Raw genomic sequence first — 25,638 nt, 5'->3', positions numbered from 1 at the left:
TTTGCACTGCGCTTTCCGAAAACCACAACTCACTGATTACGTGTTTCTCCTTCTACGGACGTTCTTAGTGTTACCGCAGTCATAGAGGTCACCTGTGTCGCCGAAAAGACTAACGTCATTTCAGTCGGACGTGCCAACCCAAAGTCTGGTATTCAGAGTATCAACATACCATAAGGGTTACTTTTCTAAAGTAACATTTCCTTAAATTTTGGACATAACTGTATACTCTGTATATCTGCGGTCACTGAAAGATGTATTAGTGTCAATATGAAGGCAGCCAGCCAGGGCCATCTGGCCACGCTTACTTTTTTTTTTATTATTATTATTATTATTATTTGTATTACCTTGTATTCTGTTTAAGAGTAAGCAGAATAGGACCTCCTGTTAATAAATGGATTCGACTACTTTATGAAGTACATAAACCCAAAACCTATACAAGACGAAACAGCGTTTAGTTTTTAATATTTATTTCCTTCAAAACCTCATTAACAAGTAGTAAAACATTGTTACAATAATACAACATGCACAATTGAATTGAACTATATTTTAACACGTAACATATATAGTTCTTTTGTATATTAGTTAGTAACAAATCGAATTTCGACACATTAAATTAGAAACGCAACTGAAAAACATATCGTCTCAATTACTAAATTTTAACCACTTGTTACTATGCAAATAGCAACTGTTTTGTAAAATTTTTAGTTTTGTAGTGTGTTCCTTTTGAGATATTTTAGGTTGAACATAGTGATTTTCGAAAGTGGCACTGTTTGAAGACCTATAAAAAAAAAAAAAGGACTGTCAGGTATTAAACTCTTTCTTTTAGGAAGTAGTACATTCAGAAAAAAAATAATTATATCTTATTTTTTTCTTCTTTGAAATTTTTAAGTTCAAAAATATCCATTTGAGTTTTCCAAAATTTAAATTTCAACACTTTTTAAACAAGTATTTATCGTGTAGTAGGCTTAAATAAGCACTGGGTATAAAACATGATGCGTTTAATTCTCTTTTAAAATGTTTTCATTTCAAATCATTACCTTCAAAAATACTAGAGCTACAAGCGTTTACTGCAGAAACCTTTGTAAGGTATAAAATAGTCTTACACGCCTATAAAAAGCACCCGCTCAAGAAAGAACTGCACATCTAAAAAATAAATGGATGCTTGTTTTTAACTTTTTTAATTATAGAACAACGTTGTGTACAAAAATTTAAAATAATACAGTGAAACCTGTGTTCAGCGGAATCAAGCGGGACTCACCAAAATTTCCGTTAAAGCCAGGTTTCCGCTTAATAGAGGTAGACCTTTGCTTTTAAAAAATACATGCTTATAGGGGACAAAGCATGCAAAATATATTGCAGTACGTACCATGTTCAATTACAGTACTTCTTTGTTCTACGAGATAATACACAGAAGAAATAAAATAAAAGAAATACAAAATATGATATGCACACGTTTTCTTTATTTTTTTCCCAGTAGTCAAGCAGGGTTTTCTGTATATATTACTGCTTGGTTGCTCGACTTTCCGCACATCCTTTAACCTGCGAAACTATACTAAGTAAATGAAAATCATTTTTTCGTAAGGCAAATTGTTGCAGTTCCTTTAAACTTCTGACGTTCGGAGAGCATCTTGATACGTCTTTATTCTACACTGTTCTTCGAACTGTATTCCACCACCTCGTCTTCCCCTTTCCGACTTTCCGAATGATTCTTGGTTAAGTTGCGGGGATAAAGGACAGATTGTGCAAGGGTGAGCATGAATAGTGGTTGGGGAAGGTAAACACTGTCCAGAAAGACTTAAGAGAATGGATACTTTATTGCAGACAGTGTAGTGTATATGTTTACCCTCTCACAGAATGTCTAAACATTTTCTGAACGCTGTAGTCCTGAACTCAGAATTTTCCGTTAAAGGTTTATTTTGCTTTCCGTTGTCCGCATAACACAGTTTTCGCTTAATGAAGGGACTTTTACATGTTTTGTAATCCAAAATTCAAGGGACCGTGAAATATTTCCGTTTAAGACAGTTTTCCGTTTAATAAAGGGTCCGTTAAAGACAGGTTTCACTGTAATAATAAAATTTTGTCAGCAACCTTTTGGCCTGAAATTGGGCGATTTCAAATGGACTGACCTGCAATCCTTTGGAATCTATCAACTCTGACTTCTAAAATAATAAATTCGCTGTGTGTGTAGTAAAGGTATCTACTTCATAAAAATATAGAACAGATGAACATCGGATGCCTTAAACTTGAGCTACAAGAAAACGTGTACGATATTTAGCTTATCCAAATCCTGCATTTTGCAAAATATCGGGCGGATTTACTACATACGACATTGTCGAATTGCATGAGAGCCTTTGCTGGATAACAATGGCAACGAATCAACTACCCGCAATAGCTCGGCGGCAAATAGGGCCCGATGGACACCAAGGTAATATGGTAATAATTTCTCTGTACTGGACTCTCGTAGTTTCATTACACATTATCCTTTCAAAACGCCCTCTTTCAACTACGACATAAGTGTAATCACCTAGCAGAACTGTTGATTACCATCAAGAAAGCGAATATATATAATTTCCTCAAAACTTCATGTGGATTTTGCAATTCTTCATAGCCTCTTGTAAGGTTGTTCTGGATAATAATATAGGGAAAGGATCTAAGCTAGCAGAAATGACCGATGGTAGCAAATATTCACCTCCTCTCTGATCGTTGAGCGCTGGTTCCAATAATGTATTTGAAACTACTCCATATATATATATATAAAACTTACTATATTAATATGGCATTGGACCTCCTTTCGCCCTCAGAACAGCTCTGATGAGACATGGAATGGAGGTCGTGAATGGTAGCAAGTTGAATATTGCGCACTCAGTTCCATGAGAGAGGATGGAGGCGAAAATCTGTGCCAGACGAGTCGTCTCTAAAGCGGACCACAGATGTTGAATTATGTTCAGATCTGGAGATTGAGTGGAGCAAGAGAGGTGTTCAGCTTCATCGCGATATTACTCAAACCAAACTGCAACAGCTTCCATCGTGTGAATGAGCACATTATCATCCTAAAGTATGATGCCATTGCCCGGTAACATTATCTGGAACATACGATGTACTTAGTCCCCTAAAATGACGACGTAATCGCGGGTGGTGACATGACGGGTAAGCGACTGCACAAGACCCACTGAAAATCAGGATAATGCGGCCTGCAAACAGAGCCGCCACCTTGTTCACGGTTGGGCGGAGATATTGCGGACCATACGCTTCTTGGGGCGTCTGCTACACACAAACATGGCTAGTGGTTTGAAATAAGAGGAACTATGACTCATTCGATCATATCACATGTTTACAGTTATCAGCGATCATGTTGTATGTTTGGGGCACCATTGGCATCGCGCTAATGCATTGCGGTACATTATCAGCAGTTTTCTCCATGAAACCCAATCCCGTATATTCCTGACGAGAGTTCTGCTTGAGTGTACAGGCGCATAACGACCCTAGTGACAATCAGTTTTAATGACCAACGAGATCTGTCACTAAGGGTTTTCTTCAGACCATTGCTTCTCTTCGCCGATGTAGTTTTACCATGAGTTTTGTAGACCGTATCTCTCGCGATACGTTCAACCTACTTGTTACATACTTTCGTCACGCTTGCACCACATAACCAAGCCAACAATTTGTCATTTTTAGAAATGAGAGGGCGTTGCCCATTTTACATTCAACCTGAGAGGTTTCTCAGTTCACAGCATACTGGCATTCTATTGGTCCTTACACAGAACGCAGTTTGACCTAACACAATCACCAACAGTTTGGAGCTGCGGTCACCGCCTATTTGTTGTTAACCCAAATATCTGACGAATTTCCATTTAACTGATAACCAACTGCAATACAGTTCCAAGTACTGTACAAAGAATTCTCTCTACGTCGAAGAAAACTAAATTAAAATTGGCCGGCTCACATTGAAGTTATTGACAAACATGTACACTCGTGTCCAAAATTATTGTCGCATGTCTATAAATATGTTGTTGTAGGAATATAATTTGATAACGAATTCGCGCGGTATTTCTTATAATGTTAGTATGTGTATAATCGGCAAAGACATGTATGTGGCAAATTTCATGTCAAAAGAGCAGTAAATAAGAACCGCAAAACGAAAATAAAACTTTCTTGTCCATTTACCAATGTTTTGTTTTACTCATTCTAATTTTCGTATTTATAATTCTTTTCCTATGAAATTTACCACAAATATGCATTTCCCGATTATACACATAGTATTACACATAGCATCAGTATTAAAAGTACCCTGCAAAATCATTACCAAATTATATTCTTACAAGAAGACAGTTATAGATATGCGACAATCATTTTGGACATGAGTGTACAATATATACTCAATTTCTGATAGAGAAATACACACACTAAATAACATTAAGTACATTTTGGCCTTATGTGAATCAAATAGCTAAGTAAAATTACCCTATGATAAAGATTGTATTCAGATTTTAACTTAATATCCATTTATTACGAATCTTACATTTTTGAAATAATGAGATTAACTTGGGCATTATAGCCTATTGAGAGTCAAATGCAGATTTGCCTTTGGCCGTGAAGACAGTGTCATCCTATATACCTCACAGTAAACTTAAAAATCAACATTCTACTTAATTCCTCTAGTTTGAGCAAGAACCAGTCCACAAATTTACGCGAATTATAAATAACTCTAGTTACAATATATACTACATTAAACTATTTATAGAAGTTTTTGTGAGAAACAATCCGATCTAAGATTTAGTAGGTTTGCATTTTATAGTATTGTTTAGCTATTTTATACACAGTTCGAAACAAAGGTCAATAACAAATACTATATAAGCGAAAACATCATGTGCACAATCGAAACAACCAAAAATAAGACTCACTGGCTTCTTTCCAACTATTGTTGATTGTACTTTAAGAACCTGAGTGACATGGTCTGAACCAGGTTTAAATTCATTGGCTTTCACTCTTTCATATATTCCAACTAACATATCCCGATCAATGTCTCCACCATCGTCAATGTCTGCAAAAAAATATAATTTAGTTTTTATAACAATGTAATCATTTTCAAAGAATGCAATGAACGTTGTTGTGCATTAAAAGTCCTATTTTGGGCTTTCCCCAACATTAAAGTAACCTCAACTATTAAGCTAACATATAGTAATAAATTATATTCTAAAGCAGAAAAAGATTTCATTTGGATGTCTTATTAGCGAAATAGGTTCATTTGTTCATAGACAACTGTGCCACAATTCTATTATTTTTATTTATGCAATCATTATACTGACGACCATGTTTTACTATGAATCTGTTACTTGACACGAAACGTCTTACATAAAAATAAAATCTGACCGTAGCAAACATCTATATTATAGTATTACAGTTTCGGCAATATGCCAGACTTCACCAGAGGCATTATCTATCTATGATAATCTGTCTGATAAAGACAATGGCAATTTCCCGAAGCTGTAATACAGATTATAATAATTTAGATGTTTACTTTGACTAGATTTTATTTACGTTATGCATAGTTTCAAAGTTAGAATAAGCAGTATAAACAATTTGAGATATGTTGTACACCTTTTTGATTCGTAACTACTTAAACAATGTGACGTGTTGACACGTCATACGATACGAAGCACAGTGGATTTAACGTATGCAAACGACCGTTTGCGCAAATTGATCAACTGCAACCAGTCTTTGACGGAAGATTTACAACCTTTCGGTTCACAAATTTGTAGGATGATGTGGACATATTATGGGCATGTAGCGACTAAACCATGTTTTCCAACACAGGTGTCCTTATTGTTTCTGTTGAATGTAAATTTATAAAATTGTAATATATGTAAACTAACTAGTGGGAGTACACATATACTTGATTGCCAATGACTCAAAAATTACTAACCAGATAGAAATGAAATCTTCCCCAAAATAGGAATCTCCAAATAGAGGCTATAATCATGCTGTGATTCCATGGAGGTGGCCAATAACGTAAATCGTATTCAAAGATTGATCATTTCATGGTTTATTTTACTATATTGGATGTTTCTTTTAATCTATTAGAGATAAAGAAATGGAATTTGATGCAGGGCTTGCTTTCAAGAATACGAATATATCATTCAATAGACGCAGGGGAGGTTTTTTTTTCCCCTTAACTGTTGAATGTGTAGCTAGAAAAATCGTAAGCAAAAATTTATTAGGGCCACTTGATAAACAGTTATTCCATCCACTTGCAAAAATTCAGAAAATCCATCCCGAAGGAGTGCAGAAACGAGTGTTGTGATCCACAGAATAGAAACAAATCGTTCACTTGAACAAATTCAACATGGCTGACTCAAGGTAGAGGGAGAATTCAGCATTGTCTAAGATTTCTAACATTATTGTTCTTTCGAGTATCTTTGAGATAGCGAATTTATCCATTAACAAATGTATCTCATTTTTATATCTAACAAGGCTGATAAAAATACTCAATACAATAAGGGAACTTTTTATTTGATTACCTTTATTATCAAAGATACCTATACCACTATCATCTTTGAGTAAATTGTTTTATAGTTCCTTAGTGTGAAAGGTATAGTTGTACTAAAATCCGTGCTTAAAATATTATGTTAATTATAGTATAGAGCACAATTTGTCACTTTGGTTTAAAATGAAGATCTTAAAATGTCAAAGAAATTTCACATTTCCGATTATGGATATAAGTACAGGGCTATTTAAAGAGGAGCGGAGTTTTATATTAAATTTGAAATGAATTCACCCTATCACGATGTATATCAACAGCAGAAAACGTACTGTAAATTTACGTAAATATCTAATTTCAATTAACTATTATTGATTCAGAATAAGAATATGTTTCACTCACACTAGTTAAGAGCATATCGTTATAACAGAAACAGGCTAACAATTTGCATATATAACAATTCTAATTAACTTAAGTAAATGTTAACAGAGTCTACCTTGCAGAGCAACCTGTATCTTAAATTAGAACCTAGTAAACAAAATCAAGACACAGCTTTGATCATAAGTCGTAAATAATACACCTATTTTAAAAGTTATTTCTCTTATAATAAAAATGAATTTTCCTATAGAAATGATCATGACAGAACCTAAAACGTTTAGGCTTAACGAATGGACAATGTTCAAGTATTTCAGACAAAGCTATGTAAAATCTGTCAGAATTCATATTCACGATCATACTAACCTAACGAGATACTATAGTCAAAATAGTAAGTAGATCGATGTATCTATGAATTGACCAACAGAATTAATGACCAATATTCTTACACAATTTATATGGAGTGGTACTACCGAAAGAACGTAAAAAAAATTAGAAAAAAAAACTGAAGCAAAAGAATATAAAATCCTCCTTTCTATAACGAAGTAAATATTTGTTCTAAAATCAACTGTAAATGTGTTGGAATCAAAACAGGAAAGGAAATCTTTACACTTGCCAATTTATAAACATGGCATGTGTTTACTACCATCCGAAATTTCTACCACATCTCAAATTAGAAATAGTCGTGATGGTATCGTTTGCATTAAATGGGACCAATTCTTTACTTTCCCATTTATCTTAAATTTTGATAACAGGAGGATATTGATTAGAAACTGTCTTCTTAACTATGTATATCCTTTTATAATCAATCAATAAGAGTATAAAAAGAGATGGAAATTGTGTAATTTTGCCAAATTACCATTGTGACGTAATATGTATATAATATCCCAGAAGAATGATCTGTACAATTTACTTACGCATAGCTTATTGTTACTTCTAGGTTTTTATTTCGACAGAAAAATATATGTTCATATCTTACAAATGATCTTTATATATTACAAGTTTTATGTCTGCATGCTTACTAAGTACCTATCGAACAATCTTAACAGCAAAACCTTCAAATATACTGTTTTAATACGCAATACATGACAGAGCAGTTACGAAGTAAAACGTGAAAACAAATACATTCTTGATTTTTAAAAATTATATTCATAAAAAGCAAAGACGATTCATTTTCTAGAAACGCCATACGCTTAGCGCATCACATAAACGTATTATGTGTCATAACTACTACATGAACTCTAGCTGCATAACAGTGTCTCACTTACCCCTAAGATTTTTAATGAAGTCTTCTAACTTCATTCGTCTATCAGGTTTCAAATTTGGGGTATGGAGATCAGTGTTCAGCATGATGATAGCGAAAGCAAGGACGAAAACTGTATCTGGACTTCGAAATCTAGCCACAATATCCCTATTGCACTGGCAATACCTCTGTCCGAATACTTCCATTAATCGTTCTATTTTTTGAGCTTCGCCAGGCATACGAAAGTAAGTTTGGAACTTCCGAAGAGCTACATCGACCTGCATTCCCGATAAGTCTAACTCTTGAGCGAAACATCTGAAATAAAATTAAATTAATGATCCTTTACGAAAATAGTAAAAAGTACAAATTATAAACATTTCTAAGCCTAAACGTATAGAAATATTTTCAGAGGGGTCAAGTGACAATACAAAATATCAATATAATAACTCATACTTCAATATATGAGTTATATGTACTTCAAAATGTAGCTTTATTTTTTTCCCTCCTTTATTCAAAAACTCAGGACCAACGGGCAAACAAACAAACAAAAATTATTTTAGCTTTATCCAATATGAAAGGGTGGATTCCAAAAGAGCTTAAGTCATTTTTTGTCAATTTTGAGATGTTGGTTCTATTAAGTTCTTTTTCAGCATCTTCGTATATTGAACAGGGTTTCATGCTAAAACTACATAAATCAAATTAGTTGTAGGCAAAAGAAAACTGCGTTGTTTTCAAAAATATCCTTAGTCAACTATATTCTCTGAAGTTATTTTCTGACTCATGCCTACAAACACTTACAAAACTCTTGCTATAGATGATAATTTCACCGTTATCTTACGAAACGTAGGTAATTACAATTTTCTTTTACGTAGATTACTTTTCTTTTACAGAAATTGAATGATGGAAACGCACACAAAATATCATTTCCTAAAAAACTTACTTTTTTGACTTAGGCTCTTTTGGAATTGAGCTCTTCAATACTTAATCTTAAAAAAATACTATATAAAGAACAAATGGGTGGTTATTTTGTTTAAATTTACACTTAGTTTTTTTTTATTATTTAGTTTTCATGGCAATAGAAAAAAACTACTCGAGCTTTTGCATTAGCATGTAAGCTAAATATAAGTCTCTTACGATGAGCATACCGAAGTACAAGGTTACACACAAACAATAAGAATTGTTAGTGTTGTCTAGACATTATTTTTGTTCTGCGTAACAAAGAGGAGGCAATTGTCCTCTCGGTTCTCGCGTCATCAGTTCATTACCGCACTAATATTGGAACACACATTTCTTATAAAGAAAGAAATTAATTCGGTAGTATTAATTAGTTGCAAATAAGAACACTGCAGGATATTATCAGTCTTTTTTTTTTAATTCATACGACGATTACACTATTTTCTTTCTTTATAACAAATTTGAAATTTCCTGTTCATTTTCGTGCAATGCGAATAGTTACATATTAAAACACAATAATACACTGAGCAAGGCTATGTGATATATGTAACAAAACACACAATCACGTAACAGTTTCGACACAATAACTGTGTCTTCATCAGACTTCCACTTCCACATCAGAGAAGAAGTGGAAGTCTGATGGAGACAGAGTTATTGTGTCGAAACTGTTACGTGATTGTGTGTTTTGTTACATATATCACATAGCCTTGCTCAGTGTATTATTGTTTTAGTACAAAATGGAAACAAGGCCTGATAGAATAGTTAAATATTAAAGAAAATATGTAATATTAGATCGAACAAACTTGTCTGTATAACTTATATAAATTACATTGGCGTTATAGTAATGCATACTTACTCTAACACAGCCATATTGAAAGGGTTTTGCAGATTTCCAAGATATTCTCCAATCATTTGTTTACTAAGACCTTTCCTTGATATAAGGAACCTCGCTACTCCCTGTGGTGAGTTTTCAAGAAAGCCTCGTTGAATCAAGTATGTTATGCCCCGTTCTGGTTTTTTGTTGAAAAGATTTAATCCTACCCTGTATTGGCGTTTCCTAATGGTTTCGGAAACCTGAAAAATAAAGGATATTTTGTTTTTCAATCAAGAATTATACATTAATTCTCCTATGTAGTTACTAAAGCCCTGACTACTGAGAGATCTCTTCTCTATTAACATTCTTAAATTACAAGGTAAAAAAAATAATCGCAGCAACTGTTTTATAAACACAATTAACAAATTACAGACAGAAGTGAAAATAAATAAGTTAATAAATATTTATTCTTATTCAATATAACAATGAAACATTGGTATGATGATGGAAAACTTAAGGATTAACGCTACATAATTTTGGTATATTAGCCTCTGATTTAACTTTAGTTGAAAGTACGTTCTAAACCAGGATCGCCAAACCGTGGACCGCGAGCTACTGGTAGCTCGTGAGGACATTTTCGGTAGATCAAGTTAACGCTCCGGTTGACTAACTTAGATTCCTCCACTGTGTTGATGCTAACGACAGGAGACGCTAACAACAACAACTGTTTGTTTCTCTCACGCAACTGCCATTGTCAACCTCATCTCACAGTTGATTGTATACGCGTGGGGTTGTGCACGTTATGTTTTTCATGTGTATATTAAACATTTGCTAACCCGGACAGTTTGATTTCCTATTTACAAAGAAATGTAAGTTTATAGGCAATAAACATTTTTGTAAAAAGAAAAATTATGATACTTCTTTTGGTTGGTAGCTCACAGTAAAATTTAAAAACGGTAGCTCACAAGCTTCACGACCACTGTTCTAGACTACATAAATTAGTGATTTATTATAGGACGCTTCTAGAATGATTGACTTTGTATATGCACTGAAAAACTATGAAAATATTGTGTATAATATCGATGCTAGAAGTGTTAAGTTTCAACGTATGAATATACGTATTCTACAATATTGTTAGCGTTTAACACAAAAAAGTATCAATCGATAGACATCATTTGAGATTAATAAAAAAATATCTCTCTTTCTCTCTCTCTCTCTCTCTCTCTCTCTCTCTCTATATATATATATATATATATATGCTACGATACCAATTACGAGCGACCGAGCTCCAACCTATAACTTTAGCTTTCAAATCTTTGATTTACGGTTATTTGTAATTTCACGTTTATAACAAAGACAAATATTTTTAAAAAGGTGTACTTTAAATAAATTACTTAAAGAGATATTTTTCACAAAGTTTATCGTTTTAAATTATTGTTCAAAGCCTTTGCATTTTAGTAAGCCTCCTCCGAAATAAATGAAAGTGAATTGTGCTGCCATCATCTGAGTTCTTTTAAACTATGTTTATATGTTTGTGGTCAATCTTTTCGACAATGAGATCTCGGAAACTACAGGCTCTAGAAAGATGACGTTTTCACTGATCGATTGGAAATTTCGCGTAGATTGTTCAGTTCTAATTGAATGTTTAAAACATGGCCATTATTTCTTTATCACATTTTTTTAGGGTACATTGGAAACGTTGAAATTAAAAAAAAAAAGTATCATATCCTATGCGTTATACATTCCAACACCATAATGTTGTATATTGGGATTGTATATGTCTCAGGCGTTTGTTCCATGGCCAAATAATAGCGAAAAAGGAAGGATAACCATTTCGAGAGTCTAAGATAAATATTTACTTTTTGAGTGTTTTGCCCAACGAACACCATATATAACTGACATTATAATTAATTGTATATGTAATGTATTTGCTTATTACATACTGCATGTAAGAAGAAAGAAAACACTGGTCATACATGAATTAGAAACTCCAACCGGAAGTAGGCTCAAATCTTGCAAACGGTGCGAGATATTGAGTAAAAATAATCGAAAAAATCTCCCCTTTATGATACCCCTTGCCGATTATTTTAAATCAAGACGTCTTTCACTTGTGTCCGTAAAGGGACATGTACACTCATGTCCAAAATTATTGTCGCATGTCTATAAATATGTTGTTGTAGGAATATAGTTTGATAACGAATTCGCCCGGTATTTCTTATAATGTAAGTATATGTATAATCGGCAAAGACATGTATGTGGCAAATTTCATGTCAAAAGAGCAGTAAATAAGAACAATAAAACGAAAATAAAACTCTGTCAATTTATCAACATTTTGTTTTACTCATTCCAATTTTCGTATTTATAATTCTTTTCCTATGAAATTTACCACAAATATACATTTTCCGGTTATACACATAGTATCAGTATTTAAAGTACCCTGCAAAATCATTATTAAATTATATTGTTACAAGGAGACAGTTATAGATATGCGACAATCATTTTGGACATGAGTGTACATATGTTGTGAGGAATGAGAAGATTTATGCTCATATGTGAATGATGCGCTGTGTAGAAAGCGTAGGTTCAGCTAGTATATATATATATATATATATATATATATATATATATATATATATATAATTGATTCTGTACAAGAACCACTTAAGATGAAACCGATATTTAACTATACCCTCATCAACGGCTTCGTTATGTTGCTGGCACGGGTGATACTAGATAGTATAGTAAACGACATACAATCCAAAATTATTGGTAACTCAAACTTTAATTCTTTTTGAAGTAAAATATTAATGATGATGTATCAGTCGACAGATCACATTGAGCTGAACTAAACGGCGTGGCTGAGGCGTGATTCAGTTGTTTGTTTTTGTTCTGCTAGAATAGATTATATTTTTACGTACTGTATATGAAAAATGCAATACTCAACTAGAAGTCTGTATGTGTTTCCGATTTCTCCTGTGGTGATGCACATATACTACTTATAAGTACTATCTTATTACGGAACCATAAAGCTGAAGACACAAACCGAAATAACAGGAGTTTATTATATACAAATGATAGAAAGTAAAATTAATCTAGACAGTAAAATGGAGTCATATTTGTATGATGAACTTCTGTAATTTCCATCTTCAATCTTATCACATCTTCAATCGTATTTCCTTCTCAATGTATATATATTGATTAATTTTCAGTTAGTTATTAATTTATTTAAACATAAACAGATGCAAAAATCGTGAGCTTCTTCTTACTTAATTTCACACAATTAAGAATTTTCCGAAGTGTCTTAACCAATGCTGTTTTTTGACTGAACAGTTTTGTTGTAAACCTGATATACTACAGGATCCTGACTTCAGTAAGTAGTAGTTAATGACTATACTCGATAATTTATATGAGCCCATGAAAGTCTTACTTTTTGAAATTATATTTAAATAACTTACAAATCAACAAGGTTGAGAAGATTTGACCAATACTTATTAAACGAACCTTGTATATTGGTTGTCCCTCTTGATGTCCTCGAAACGGAAGTTGATACGAAGCACTAGAATGAGTCCTACTAATATCTTTGCTTGATGGAGTATCCGATACAGATTCAGCGTGAGAAATATGTCTGTCTTCACCATGACTACTATGCGAGTAACCTGGGCAAGAAGCCTAAGGGAGAGAAAAAAAAAAAGGTTAAAGAAAAGGCAATGTATAACAAACAAATCTCTCAAACGAAGTTCATACGAAACAAAGTATGTGTATGCATGTTTGTATACATCAATCTACCGTACTTGCACACTGGGTCAATTCATGGTAATGAAACCGATATATGTATAAATTTGTTCAACTGGGCTTTGGTTCCGAAACAGGAACAAATTTTCCCGAAGGGGAAAAAAACGGGCGCGGAACCGAAAGTTTCTGAAAACGATTTCGGACCCAGAACAAATTGATTCAGTTACCGGAACCGAAAGTGAAATTGAAGTAAAATTATTATTTTTTTCTCTTTTTCGTTGCTCAACATCGTCTGCAGTTTGCAGGAATCTTGAGTTCACGACGTTTGCAAACTATAATCGTGAAACCTTTCAGAACATAACTCGCCTGACTTTGGCTCTCGGCTTCGTGAACACAACCAATACACAAATCCAACTTGTTTTCGGTTCCGTTACAAGAACTCATAGGTTTTGAAATGTATTTTGGTTCTCTTCCCGAAATACGCAGAGTTCTTATCTGGAAACATCACTGCTTCCATTACCATGACCAACCCTGTTTGCACACACAAAACTACTTTCTGTAATTAATTCAATCATGAATATGGACTTGCAATATAATGTATATTAGTGACCATTAGTCAAAGCAGTCCTTTGAGTAAAACTACTTGCAAGTGTATATTTTTATTGTGGTCAATAGTGGCCAAGTTCCTAATGCGCGCGCGCATACTTTCTGTGCATGTGGTCACGGGTTCGTCTGCTGGTAGAAGTGCTTACCTTGGGTACAACCCCAAGCAGCAGAAGTTTGGATCCCACTTTACGTAGCAGGATCCGTCTCATATGGCCTCAGTGCTAAAAATAAAAAATAAAATAAAAAAAAAAACATCAAAAATCAACAAACGTATGTAACAGCATAACTGCATAACGTGTAAATTTAGAGCAGCATAAGGCGTGAGTTTATTTATTCATTTTGATACGTATAAATAACCTTATTCATCAACTGGCGTACTGAAGCGCAAGACTACTTAAATTACGCTTTACATGAGAGAGAGCAAGAAAAAATAATATCAGAGGAGCATAAATAAGAATATTATTCAGATAAACAAAACTCTGATCAAAGAACTACAGTTAAATAAAAGGTTAAGCTTTGTTACAGTTTCGGCATTATACGTATGACCATCACACACAAACTTGTTTATACGAATCGAATATCCGTTTCTTTCCAAGTGCAGGCAATTTGTATTAAAAGTAAGCGGAAAAGAAAATGAAATATTTATCGTCACACGATTATACTATTTAGGCTAAAGAAGACGTACGATCAATGGAAGTGAATGATCATGAAAGAGATGGTAAAATGGGAATGTGGGAGGACATATGAGATGCTCGAGAAATTCACAAGCATGATGTTGTCCACCACAAACTCTCAATCAGGAATCCCTCGCACCAGAAGTCAACACTACTACCACGTTCGCTACAGGTTTTAAGAGTTAAAACGTGTACTTTTCTTAATGAAGACTTAAACGACATATAATTGAAAGTCATTAATACAGTTTTGTTTACGTGGATATTTTTTTTTTTAGGTTACCTCAATTACATTTGAGCAAGTACGTGCTTGAAATGCACTTTGTTTTGTTAATACTTCAAATAGTTCTTTGGATTCCTTACCTGACCTTTTCTTTTCCACACTGGAGAAGCTATATCCCTATGAGAATCACTTTCTATACTCTCAGAGGTAGTTCTATCCGTGGACATCGAAAGACTACTATCACTGCCTGATGACTGAACACTGCAAAGGCTTCCATTTTCTGCAGTCTTTGTTAATTCATTGGTCCCTGAACCGTACGCTGCTGTCACACCTCGATGATGGCCAGACGAAGAGACAGGGGTACCTAAACTACTAGAGTTTTGTTTCTTAGTTTCGGTCGACCGGGAGGAAATTGAAGAGGTTCTTTTTGGTACTTCGGGAGGAATTTTCTTCTGATGGTGAATATTGCCACTTGGTCGTAAACTACGTTGAACAGGTGTTCTCGATAGACTTTCCTTCTGACTCCATGCCCCATTGTTTTGATGTGATGGAACAGTAGTGATTGTTTGTCTAACTACAGAATCTCTGCTTAAACAACTTTCGTGTCCAAGCTGAAAGAAAGAGGATCTCCTTTAAGTTTTCTGCAACTAGTTTACAAGTTATTTGATTTGAAAATGCACCACAAACTACTGAACACAACCCAGCAACAAGAAAAAGTGCCCTCTCCCCTGATCTAGGTGACTGCGCGCGCGCCTTTGGAGTATCGGTTCCTGAGTTTGATTCCCGGTGGGGGAGCATTCAATGCATTACTGTGGTTCGATTTCCATCTTAAAACTTATAGGTTCACGCCACATTAAGCCTCGGTGCTGAAAAAGGATGCTGAATTTATCATAGGCAATAAAATGTGTTGTATGCTTATAGTCAATCACTATAATATATACCTAAGTATAATGCCGTGTAGTAAATTACTACCTTATAGTGGGCCATTACACAAACCTAGTGAAAAATGATACAAGTTCCTATATATTATTATGCTTTAGAAAGTTGATAATTTGTTTCCTAACCTCGAATGAGTCCGTGCCTATGCAAAGAGGTATTATTTTGACTGTAATTACTGTTCATAGTCTTCAATAGTCTCGTGTATGTGCCAATAGTCAGCTCTTTGCCGGTAGTCAGCCACTTAAACATTGCCGACATGCCACCAAATATGTATTATACAGTATATTAACTCTTAGCAACATGCAGCGTGGTTTTCCCCGTTTTCTTTCGTCAGTAGATTACTCCACCGAATTACCATATAGTGTTCCAGCAACAATAAACAAAACAAACAAACAAAGGAGGAAAGACGTTATGTATTGATTAAATGAGTGAAGAGGTATGCATCTGACATATTCTGTAAAAGTGACAAATATTCGTTATTGTGTAATTTGCATTTATTAGGAGAAAAACAACTGCTAAGGACTTCGCTTATATTAAGGTAGTTCAGTACTTCAATTAAAACATACCTAATTTTCTCAGCTTCCGGGCTGAGTACTACAATTAGCGCATTTACATGAAATATCTTCGGTCTCATGTCAGTTCCAAGCATTCATTTTCCGTACCGCAAGTTGCTTTTTTATATATATAAATCTACGTATGAAAAAAAAAAGGCAAAGAAAAATGCTTTCACAAAAGATCTACACGAACTTACTTGAAAGGGCAACATTTGGGTGATATATTGCGGCAGTAACAGTCAATTGTGAGTAGTGCATACAGGAAATTCGAACGGACACTCATTTATGATATTTGTAAACCCCCAGAACTAGGAGATCGTTACGATAAATATCAAAAAGCAAAGGATAAAAAATGCAAAAATTTCGAGAAAAAGCAGAAAATACTTCAATCAGCAGAAGGGTTGGCTATTTTAGTATATACTATAACGGGGAAAGTACAAAAATGATTACAGAAGACCTCGTTCAAGATGACAGTGATAACTTTATGGTTTCTAAGAAAGTATGTTATATTACATACGAAGTTTTAGTAACACAGAGAAGAGGAAAAAGATAATGAAATTGGCTGTGGCACAAGTCCACGATGGATTTCTACAGTTATTTATTTTTTTGTTTTCAGCAGGAAAAAATTCAAATTTATTCATTTGTGTGTCTGTAACAATAAAAATGTAATTTTTTGTCAGAGATTTGTAATTCAATTTATGCTCTTAAGTTTGTAATAAACTGCCTAGTAAACAATACTGGATACTATTCTCTCTCTCATATATAGAAGTTCGAAATGGCCGACTTCAGAGTTGTAAATGGCTAACTACAAGCATGCAATAGTTGACTACTGGCATTTTATGTTATACCCACTACAATATTTATACAATTAAAATTTTAATAAATTCAGTATAAATACGCACAATCTTAAAGTTATTTGGAAGTATAAAAATAAAATTTTACAAGGCATGATTCTCTATCTTTTGCAATATTAAGTACGTATATTGATAAAACTTCCTGAAAATGGACACAGTTAAAACTTACACACCTTGCAGTTTTCACGAACATAAATAATAGGTGGTGCGATTGAAATGCTGATTTTATATCTGGTTGGAAACCACTCTGTATAAAGCAGCCAATGAATGAACCCGAAGTCACACGTATATCACGAACTCTATGCATATTCCGTAAACATGCTCGGATGCTGTTACTATGAAAGTGTAAAATAAAGAACATACACTTGCAAGTGACTTTCCTTTACGAGTTCGAACAGACATTCTGCACATCTAGCCGGGGTAAAACAAACTGCATGCCAGGATTGAATGATTTCGCCATTGATTTGTGAAATTTCGTACCTGTGATAACATTTTAAAAAGTAACCCCATGACCATCGATCAACAGCACGTTTCGATGAGCTCTTCAGAAACACCATGCAAGCGGACCATCCGAACACTGTGTAACTGTAGATGAGCCAGGAAAACACTAATACTACTGTTTGTTCGGCGGCTCCGCGGAACCAGTAAGATGGAAAAGTTGGACTCAGGTGAAACACGCGTTGACGCCTTGAAACAAGGTTCGCAGTTTGAATGTGTGGAGTTCTCTGGGTGTACGGTATAACCGGGAAGATTTTATTCGTATTGTCACTTCTGATGAGAAATTAATAGGCAATGACAATCTTAGGACAGTGGATCATGTTAAACTCCAGGACCGTTTCAAAAACCACTCCTTTACCCGCAGAAATATTGTTGCCAGTATGGTGGTGTGATCCATATCTTTCTCTGTCAAAATACCCCACATGTCATTCAAAGGATGGTGCACTCTCTCCAGGATTTGCAGCATGAAACCCTTCATGACCCACCACTACTGACGTCTCTCCAACCGACCAACAGTCTTCCAGCATCATTATCACTTCTTGACACAGAGTAATTCCTTGATGACCGGGAGGTGTGATGTGCAGTTAAGGACTTCTTCCCATAGCAGACTCCAGTATCTTTCGTCATGGAACCTGATCGTTGGCTAAGCGATGGAAAAACTGTGTGACTGAAGCTGGAGACTACTTTGACACACCAGGTACTGTAGTTATTTTTTTTCCCTTTGGAAATGACACAAGTCAGATATTTCAATCGCATCAATCTACTATTGTTTTAATGTTTCATCCGGATTTTAATTTTACGTCCATTATGCTACACTCAGTAAAACTAGAAACACTTTTTTTGTAGAAGTTACCAAGACTAACGAAAGTATTCAAATAACATCAGTGTTGGTACAAGAAAAAGGTTTCAAAGTGTTGTTATAACTCAATTAAAATAATTAAGCTAAGCTATTAACATTATTTAAAAGTAGTGTGTTTCGAATATTGTTAAGTTATGATCCTTCTTCACTGCAAACTCAGATACAAAGGACTATCAATACTACATAGTATTTGGGATACTATAGTAAAAGCCGTAACTTAATTCTTTCTATTATTGAGTTCTGTTTTCAGGAACATTTTTGTTGGTGTTAGAACTATCTGAATAATTTAGTTCTAAAAGTTCCAACCACAAAAACGTTAGCATAATGGATGAAGAATTAAATAAGAGGCGCTTAAACACTATATATTATTACGCAGCTGAAATTTATGTTCCGTCTAACCTTTCTTGTACGCGTTAACTGGTATACGTCTACATCGAAACATCTGCATCCGAGAGTCTGACTGCTATCAAGATCTTTTAATATATTCGTGACAAGAACAGATTAACTTATACTCATGGCCGGCTACTGGAAAAGTTTTTCACTCACATGTACGCTTATCACAATACAAAAACATAAATGACAGAAAGAACCACTTGCTTCCGGCATGTAAATTCAGTATAAGAATGCGAATTTGACAAGCTGCATGCAGTTTTCCTTGAAACATAACAATTTCTCTCAACGCTGTCGCTTGAAGTGTACCATTGTTTTCATTTCTCTTCTGGCAAGGACTTCACAAAATAAGTTAGACAAAAACATATTGAGTCAGACGTTCACTCTTCCGTTTTATTCTTCTTGCTATAGATGCAGTGTCCAGTTCAAAACTAACTTACATACTTGCTAATAAAGAAACCACGTAACGCAGAATATATACAACGGGAACTTTAAAAAACGTAGACGATCCCTTAAACATTTTAATTTCCAACCCAACTATCATTTAAACTTTCCACCTATCATTTTATGTTCTGCAAGAAAAATAATAAAAATAAAAGACTACATTACAGCTGGAGGCTAAATACTAAGTTAAAATGTTTCGTCTACATCAGCGATTATCAAAACTTCTCATTTCATTTCATAAATGTTCAACTCAGCGTGACTACATACAAAACGTAATATACAGAAAACCTGACAAATAACACAGAAGTTTAAAGCATATACATTACAAAGAGTACACAGACACTTCACACACGCAACTTTCGGAAGTGATTCTGTAATCTACGTTTAAAGTGAGAAATACGCATAAATAATTCAATGTGTTAAAAGCTGCTGTATCATCAACGTGATGTAGATGCTTAGTTGGCTACTTCATTGTTATGCCGTATTTCTTAAGAATCGCTTTTATTCAAAATTCCAAACAACCATATGGTAAAATTATATTATTTTAAGGAGACATGATAGGGCTTCAGTGCTAAAGTTTCCTTGCTAGCAAAAATGAAAGCCTATCCTTGCTAGAAGGAGAACCCCGAGAAAACCCACGAGCACGGTGTTTGTCCACCACAAAGTCCACACGGCGCGAGCTGGGATCGAACCAGGGACCCCAAGCACCGGAGGTGAACGCTCTACAACTGAGACACCGCGCCCCCTCCTTGCTAGCAAGTACTTAACATTAGCAATGCGAAGCCCTGGATCGTTCAGACTGTACTTCTATATTATCGTTGCGAGAAAAGACTATTATTCTTTTACACTTCATCGGTATAAGCCTATTCGAAAGAAACAAAGGCCGAAACAATGTCATATTCCTAACAGATAAGGCAAACATTATTATTAGCCAAATTAGCTTATCAACAAAAAACGGAACACCAAATTCCATATCGGAAAATCTGCGTCATGCTCCAAATGCAGGGAAACAGAACTAGACAAATTAGCGCAAGTGAACACAAGTATATTTGTAGGATATGTGAATATCATTGACAACTCAAGAAGTATCATTACTACCGAAACAAAATCTAGCCATATAGTTTAAAACAGTAAGAAATAGCAATAATATACTTACTCCACTATCTTCCGAGAAAGCTTCTTTCGACGTGTAATAGTGGCTGCTATCACAGACGGAGAGTGAGATACCAGTGCGGTCTGATGCACCATAATGGCAGTTGCGAACCGTGGAGGGATCCACCACACACGTATGACGTGAGTGGTGAGGACAAGGGGTAAGTGACGTAGGCGTATAATACATACAATTTTCTTCAAACTGGCTATAAGATGGTGTATCTCGGTCCGAAAGATCTGATTCACCTTCCATTGTATAACTGGATGAACGTGGAGTACTTGCTGACTGACTCCTAGGTAGTCCAGGATTTTCGTATCCCGCACCGTTTCCATCTTTGGTAGTATTATTTTGTACAACACTATTTACACTACTCACTACGTGGACATCTATACTTCTACTTGCACTTTGAGAAAAACTGCGCCTTTCCCGCATTGACATAGAGCGCACAGGCCTAGGGGGTCTTGCTACTTGATCGGAGTTTTCCCGTAACTCACGATAAAGAGCAGCAAAATTGTTTCTAATAACCATTTCGGCATCTAATTCTGTACCACATTGATCACACGAGCCACCTCTTTCTTGTTGCCATTCACTCATTGAACTCCCTTGTCCTGTTCCTCCAACACCAATATCCAACGCCTGAAACCGCCGACTCAGCCTTTTTTCCGCTTTCGCCATCGCTGTGATTGCTGTAAACTTTTTGACCAAAGTATATCGACGAAACGCACGTTGGATTGTAAGTGCAGCATTACGTGCTTTGACACCGCCATATTTTCTCTCCAACATCTCTATCTGTTTTTCCAGCAGATCCTGCGACAGCTCGTACCTGCAATAAGACAAATAATAATGGTAATAATTGATTGTACAGATCAACTAAACAATTAGCTTTCTATTCGTATGTATATTACGTCAAAAATAGTTCCAAATATATTTCAACAATGGTTTATTTATAGTTTATAGACTTTCAAACCTGGATACATCACTGTATATACGATGCTGGATAGTCTGTGTGGAAGAGATGTATTCTTTCTTTTAAAAGCTTTACAAAGGAAGAATAATTTCGCGTGATTCATTACTATGAAATCACTCAATATAGAGTCAAATTAGAAAACAAATCACTGAACAAAGCAACGTTTATTTTAAAATAAAAACTGTGTAACATTTTCTCCAACTAACTGAACATATTGACTTCATTAGACATATACAGTAGTGATATTTGTACTGGAAATGTGGAATTTCATTGAAATAGTTTATTAGTAACTAATTGGACATCTCACTGTTTTATGAAAGTATATGTAGATAAGAATATATCAGAAAATGCAACACATTTGGTTAATATACTTTGGAGTGAACTTTTCGATATTTTTAGTGACTAGTTTTCGATACCTAAATAGTATTATTAGTAATGATATGAAGTGCCAACGTAAAAGAAAAGCAAGGATAGGAATGGAGAAAGAAAGCTTTAGGAGAAAGAAAAAAAAACTATTTTGTGGAACTTTGAATCAAGAGTTGAGAAAAAGATTCATAAAATGTTTCATGTGAAGTGTTGTACTGTATGGGTCAGAAACATGGATATTACTCAAAAATGATGAAAAATGACTGAAAAACTTAAGAAATGTGGATGTGAAGAAGATTGGAGAGACCTAGTTGGGTCGAGCGGAAAACAAATGACAGGGTGTTAGAAATGGTGGTGGAGAAAAGAACAGTTTTAACTATATTGAGAAGAGGAAGAGAAACTGATTGAGACATTGGCTAAGAAGAATTATATCATGAGGGACGTGCTAGAGAGTATGGTGGCAAGAAAGAGAAGAAGGAGCGAAGGAGACTACAATTGATGGACGATATCACAACAGAAAAATCGTAAGTGAAGACGAATTGGTTAGCGAAAGATCGTGGAGCATGGAAGCTTCTCAGTTGCGGCAAGTAACCTGCCTATGATGGCAAAATACCTATGATGATAAGTATCTATGGATCTAAAATCAATATTGAAAAAAATATTTTAATAATTTTGTATGCACTACACATAATACTTTCGTAATTATGTCATCAAAGAGGCAAAGAAAAAAAATTGGTAGCTAGACATTACATTTCAATAATTAAGAACACTGCTTTTTTTGTCTAGTTTTAACCTTTTCACTGCTGCGGCCATCATAGTGACGGCTACAAAATTTGCCTTCTGATTTATCGATTTAGAATTTAGTGAGAGTGAATGCGAATCATAGAAATAGTCCACAGCGCGTAGAGCGCGCACACAGGAAATTACCCCACAAGGTTTGACAGTCTCCAAAAATGTCAAAAGTGAAATGGTTAATGGCGTTCTCAAGTACCTGCAAATATGGCTGCCCGTGAAACGAGACGGGAGATAATTTTCAAGGCGAGATGAGAGACAAGACAGAGGTCTTGTACTAGAAATAAATAAACTTTCAGAGGCGATATCACTTCTACGACACATTCTCGAGACTACAGAGTGTCAACTCATGTATCGTAGGCAACCATATCTAAAAAATCCGCGATCAGATATAGATACTGATTATTTTATATATGACACTCCACGCTTGCCGTAGATTGTGACGTAGCTGAGGGGTGGCCGTTGTCGCAGCCCGGTTGGCGGTTAGGCGCCATCCCATGTCCCACACATGTTCGATAGAACTTTAAGTCTGGAGATCTAATAGAGTCACGTAGAAGGTGTAGAAGTGAAGTAGTGCAGTTATTATACAGGAAGACAGGCTCCAACAAAGTATTCAGAGAGACTGGCGATGTTACAAATGTACGACACACTAGTCAAACTCTCCTGAACGCAGATTGGATGACTATTGCCTCCCGTTTCAAAGACTGTCAGGTGTGGGTCTTGTATGGAAAGTGCAAACACTAAAATATATGTACATACTCCTGATAGTGCTGCGACGAAAGCGAACACGCGCTGGATTTTTCTTCTCACATGTACATCTATGGACATATACACATACACACGCACAAATACATAACTGGTACTGTACCCGAGAGAAATGACTCGTCGCTGAATATCAATGCGCTCTCCAAAAAACACCTAAAACAACCTTGGCGATTATATATTTAAGAACTGCACGTGCTAAAGAAACGGAGGAAGATACACCTGCTCCCAAAGATCAATTACGGAGTGTCCGTTATTCACATAAAATGTAGTTCTAGTTGCACTGGCGATTACTATTCTGTCAGTTAGGGCTACCCAAACCATCCTTCTGTCTAGGCGCTCTCCAACGGATCTGCGGTAAAACTGACGGGTCCTCTGCTCTGCTAACCTCTGTATCCAATCGATGGACAAATAGTATGTCATCCAAGTAGCAATTTTAAAGGAACGACCACCTGTACTCTCGCATAATAGGTATTTGCTGGCATCGACTTGACTTTTCAGAAATAGACTGCGATCCACACATGTACTTATATTGGTCTTGTCCAACAACCTTCAACTTACTTCACAACGTACTTTCTAGTCAATACGATCAGGTTGCTCCTACAGTAGCCGGTGTGTTCGGACCTTCATACTAAGACTGCATGCCATTTACAGACTGGTTCGTAAACCATATACGTCTCTAAGTAAATAGAAATTATTTAGTATGCTATATGTCTCGGTCATTTAAAGCTGAAATTAAAAAAAAAAAAAAAAAAAAACTCAAATAGGAAAATGTCAGAAGACGCATTGAATAGCCTATCATTGAGCCATGGGAGGTTACCCGAAACTTTTTAAAAGGCAATTTATATAACCTAATACACCATTCAAAAGATCATGGGGAAACGAATCCTCACTACAAAAGCTATTATATATATATGTATATATATATATATATCAATTATGTGTCAGATGGCACACCTTCCCGTTTAATAATTTCAGGACATCCTCCTCAAAGCCTCATGATAGGCAAGTAGAACGCTTCATTCGATGAGCCCTCTAACATCTTCCTCCCTCACTCTCTCTCTCTCTCTCTCTCTCTCTCTCTCTCTCTCTCTCTCTCTGTTTTTGTTTTATCCAATTATCTGAAACACCCGACATAATTCAAACCGGACACCTATAATTTAAGTAAACTATACTCACCTACACACTATGTTTACTTAAGAGCGTCACGCTGTTGCACTTAAATGCCTATTCCTAATCGTAGATGTACTACTACTCCTAGATTACGCCAAATTGTATCCAAGTGAAAGCAAACAATCTAAGCTAGCCTTCGTTTGCAGCGTGACCTTACCAACGCTGGTTCCATTATTTACCTTATGTGACAAGATGCGTGTCCTCATATTGTTTTATAAACTGACCTTGTTAGTTACAATCTGCGACTGCAAGCAAATGATCTTGTTCAGCCTCCGACACAATCAGACGTTAGACTCGATTCTATCCACATCATTCAAGGGCAAGCTATTATTTCAGATAATACAGTTTGAGGGTCATACTAGTACTAATTCCAGAATTTGTTTTTGGAGAAAACTTTATGGAGGAAAATAGTGACGACAAATCATTCTCCATAAAACACATTTTGAAGTCATTTTAACATAATTTGCTTCTCAAAGTGTTGTCCGAGGCAGGGGCGTAACTAGTATGGCGCGAAACCCTGCAATGCGGGGCCCCCATACTTCCAAGGGGTCCTTTCACACTAACCTCCTAATAGGTCAAATCAACATGCTTTTCTGTTTTGACTCGACAATGTTCTTTCACACTTCCCTTTTTTCGGCTATCTTTGGGAGACTTGTGTAGGTCAAGCACCGCGAACAAACAAACAAACAAACAAAAGAGAGAAAATCTATAACATCTATATTAAACTATTTGGCATACTAAACTCACAGTTATACTGTTGTTTTACATCTTTCCGTGATACAGTATCCAAA

At 35.3% G+C, this 25,638-nt stretch overlaps 1 protein-coding gene across 9 annotated transcripts in view; it reads right to left on the bottom strand.

Annotated features, from left to right (window-relative positions):
• The window catches only part of siz (Brefeldin-resistant Arf-GEF family protein schizo), a 436,074-nt gene that overhangs the window by 27,678 nt on the left and 382,758 nt on the right, over window positions 1–25,638 (bottom strand). For 8 of the 9 annotated variants that reach the window (XM_081762743.1, XM_081762746.1, XM_081762747.1 and 5 more), the window contains 6 exons: window positions 20,791–21,610; window positions 15,237–15,707; window positions 13,366–13,533; window positions 9,907–10,124; window positions 8,122–8,411; window positions 4,902–5,041 (listed from right to left, as the gene is read on the bottom strand). In XM_081762743.1, the coding sequence (XP_081618869.1) occupies window positions 4,902–5,041; window positions 8,122–8,411; window positions 9,907–10,124; window positions 13,366–13,533; window positions 15,237–15,707; window positions 20,791–21,610 (2,107 nt within the window). The remainder of the gene's footprint in view (window positions 1–4,901; window positions 5,042–8,121; window positions 8,412–9,906; window positions 10,125–13,365; window positions 13,534–15,236; window positions 15,708–20,790; window positions 21,611–25,638) is intronic. The other variant, XM_081762752.1, reaches the window with a different exon arrangement.

The sequence above is a fragment of the Thermobia domestica genome, chromosome 6, assembly GCF_964235325.1.
Source record: "Thermobia domestica chromosome 6, izTheDome1.hap1.1, whole genome shotgun sequence".
NCBI lineage: Eukaryota > Metazoa > Arthropoda > Insecta > Zygentoma > Lepismatidae > Thermobia > Thermobia domestica.
Note: the sequence above shows the minus strand (reverse complement) of the source record. Positions and strands in the feature narration are given on the sequence as shown.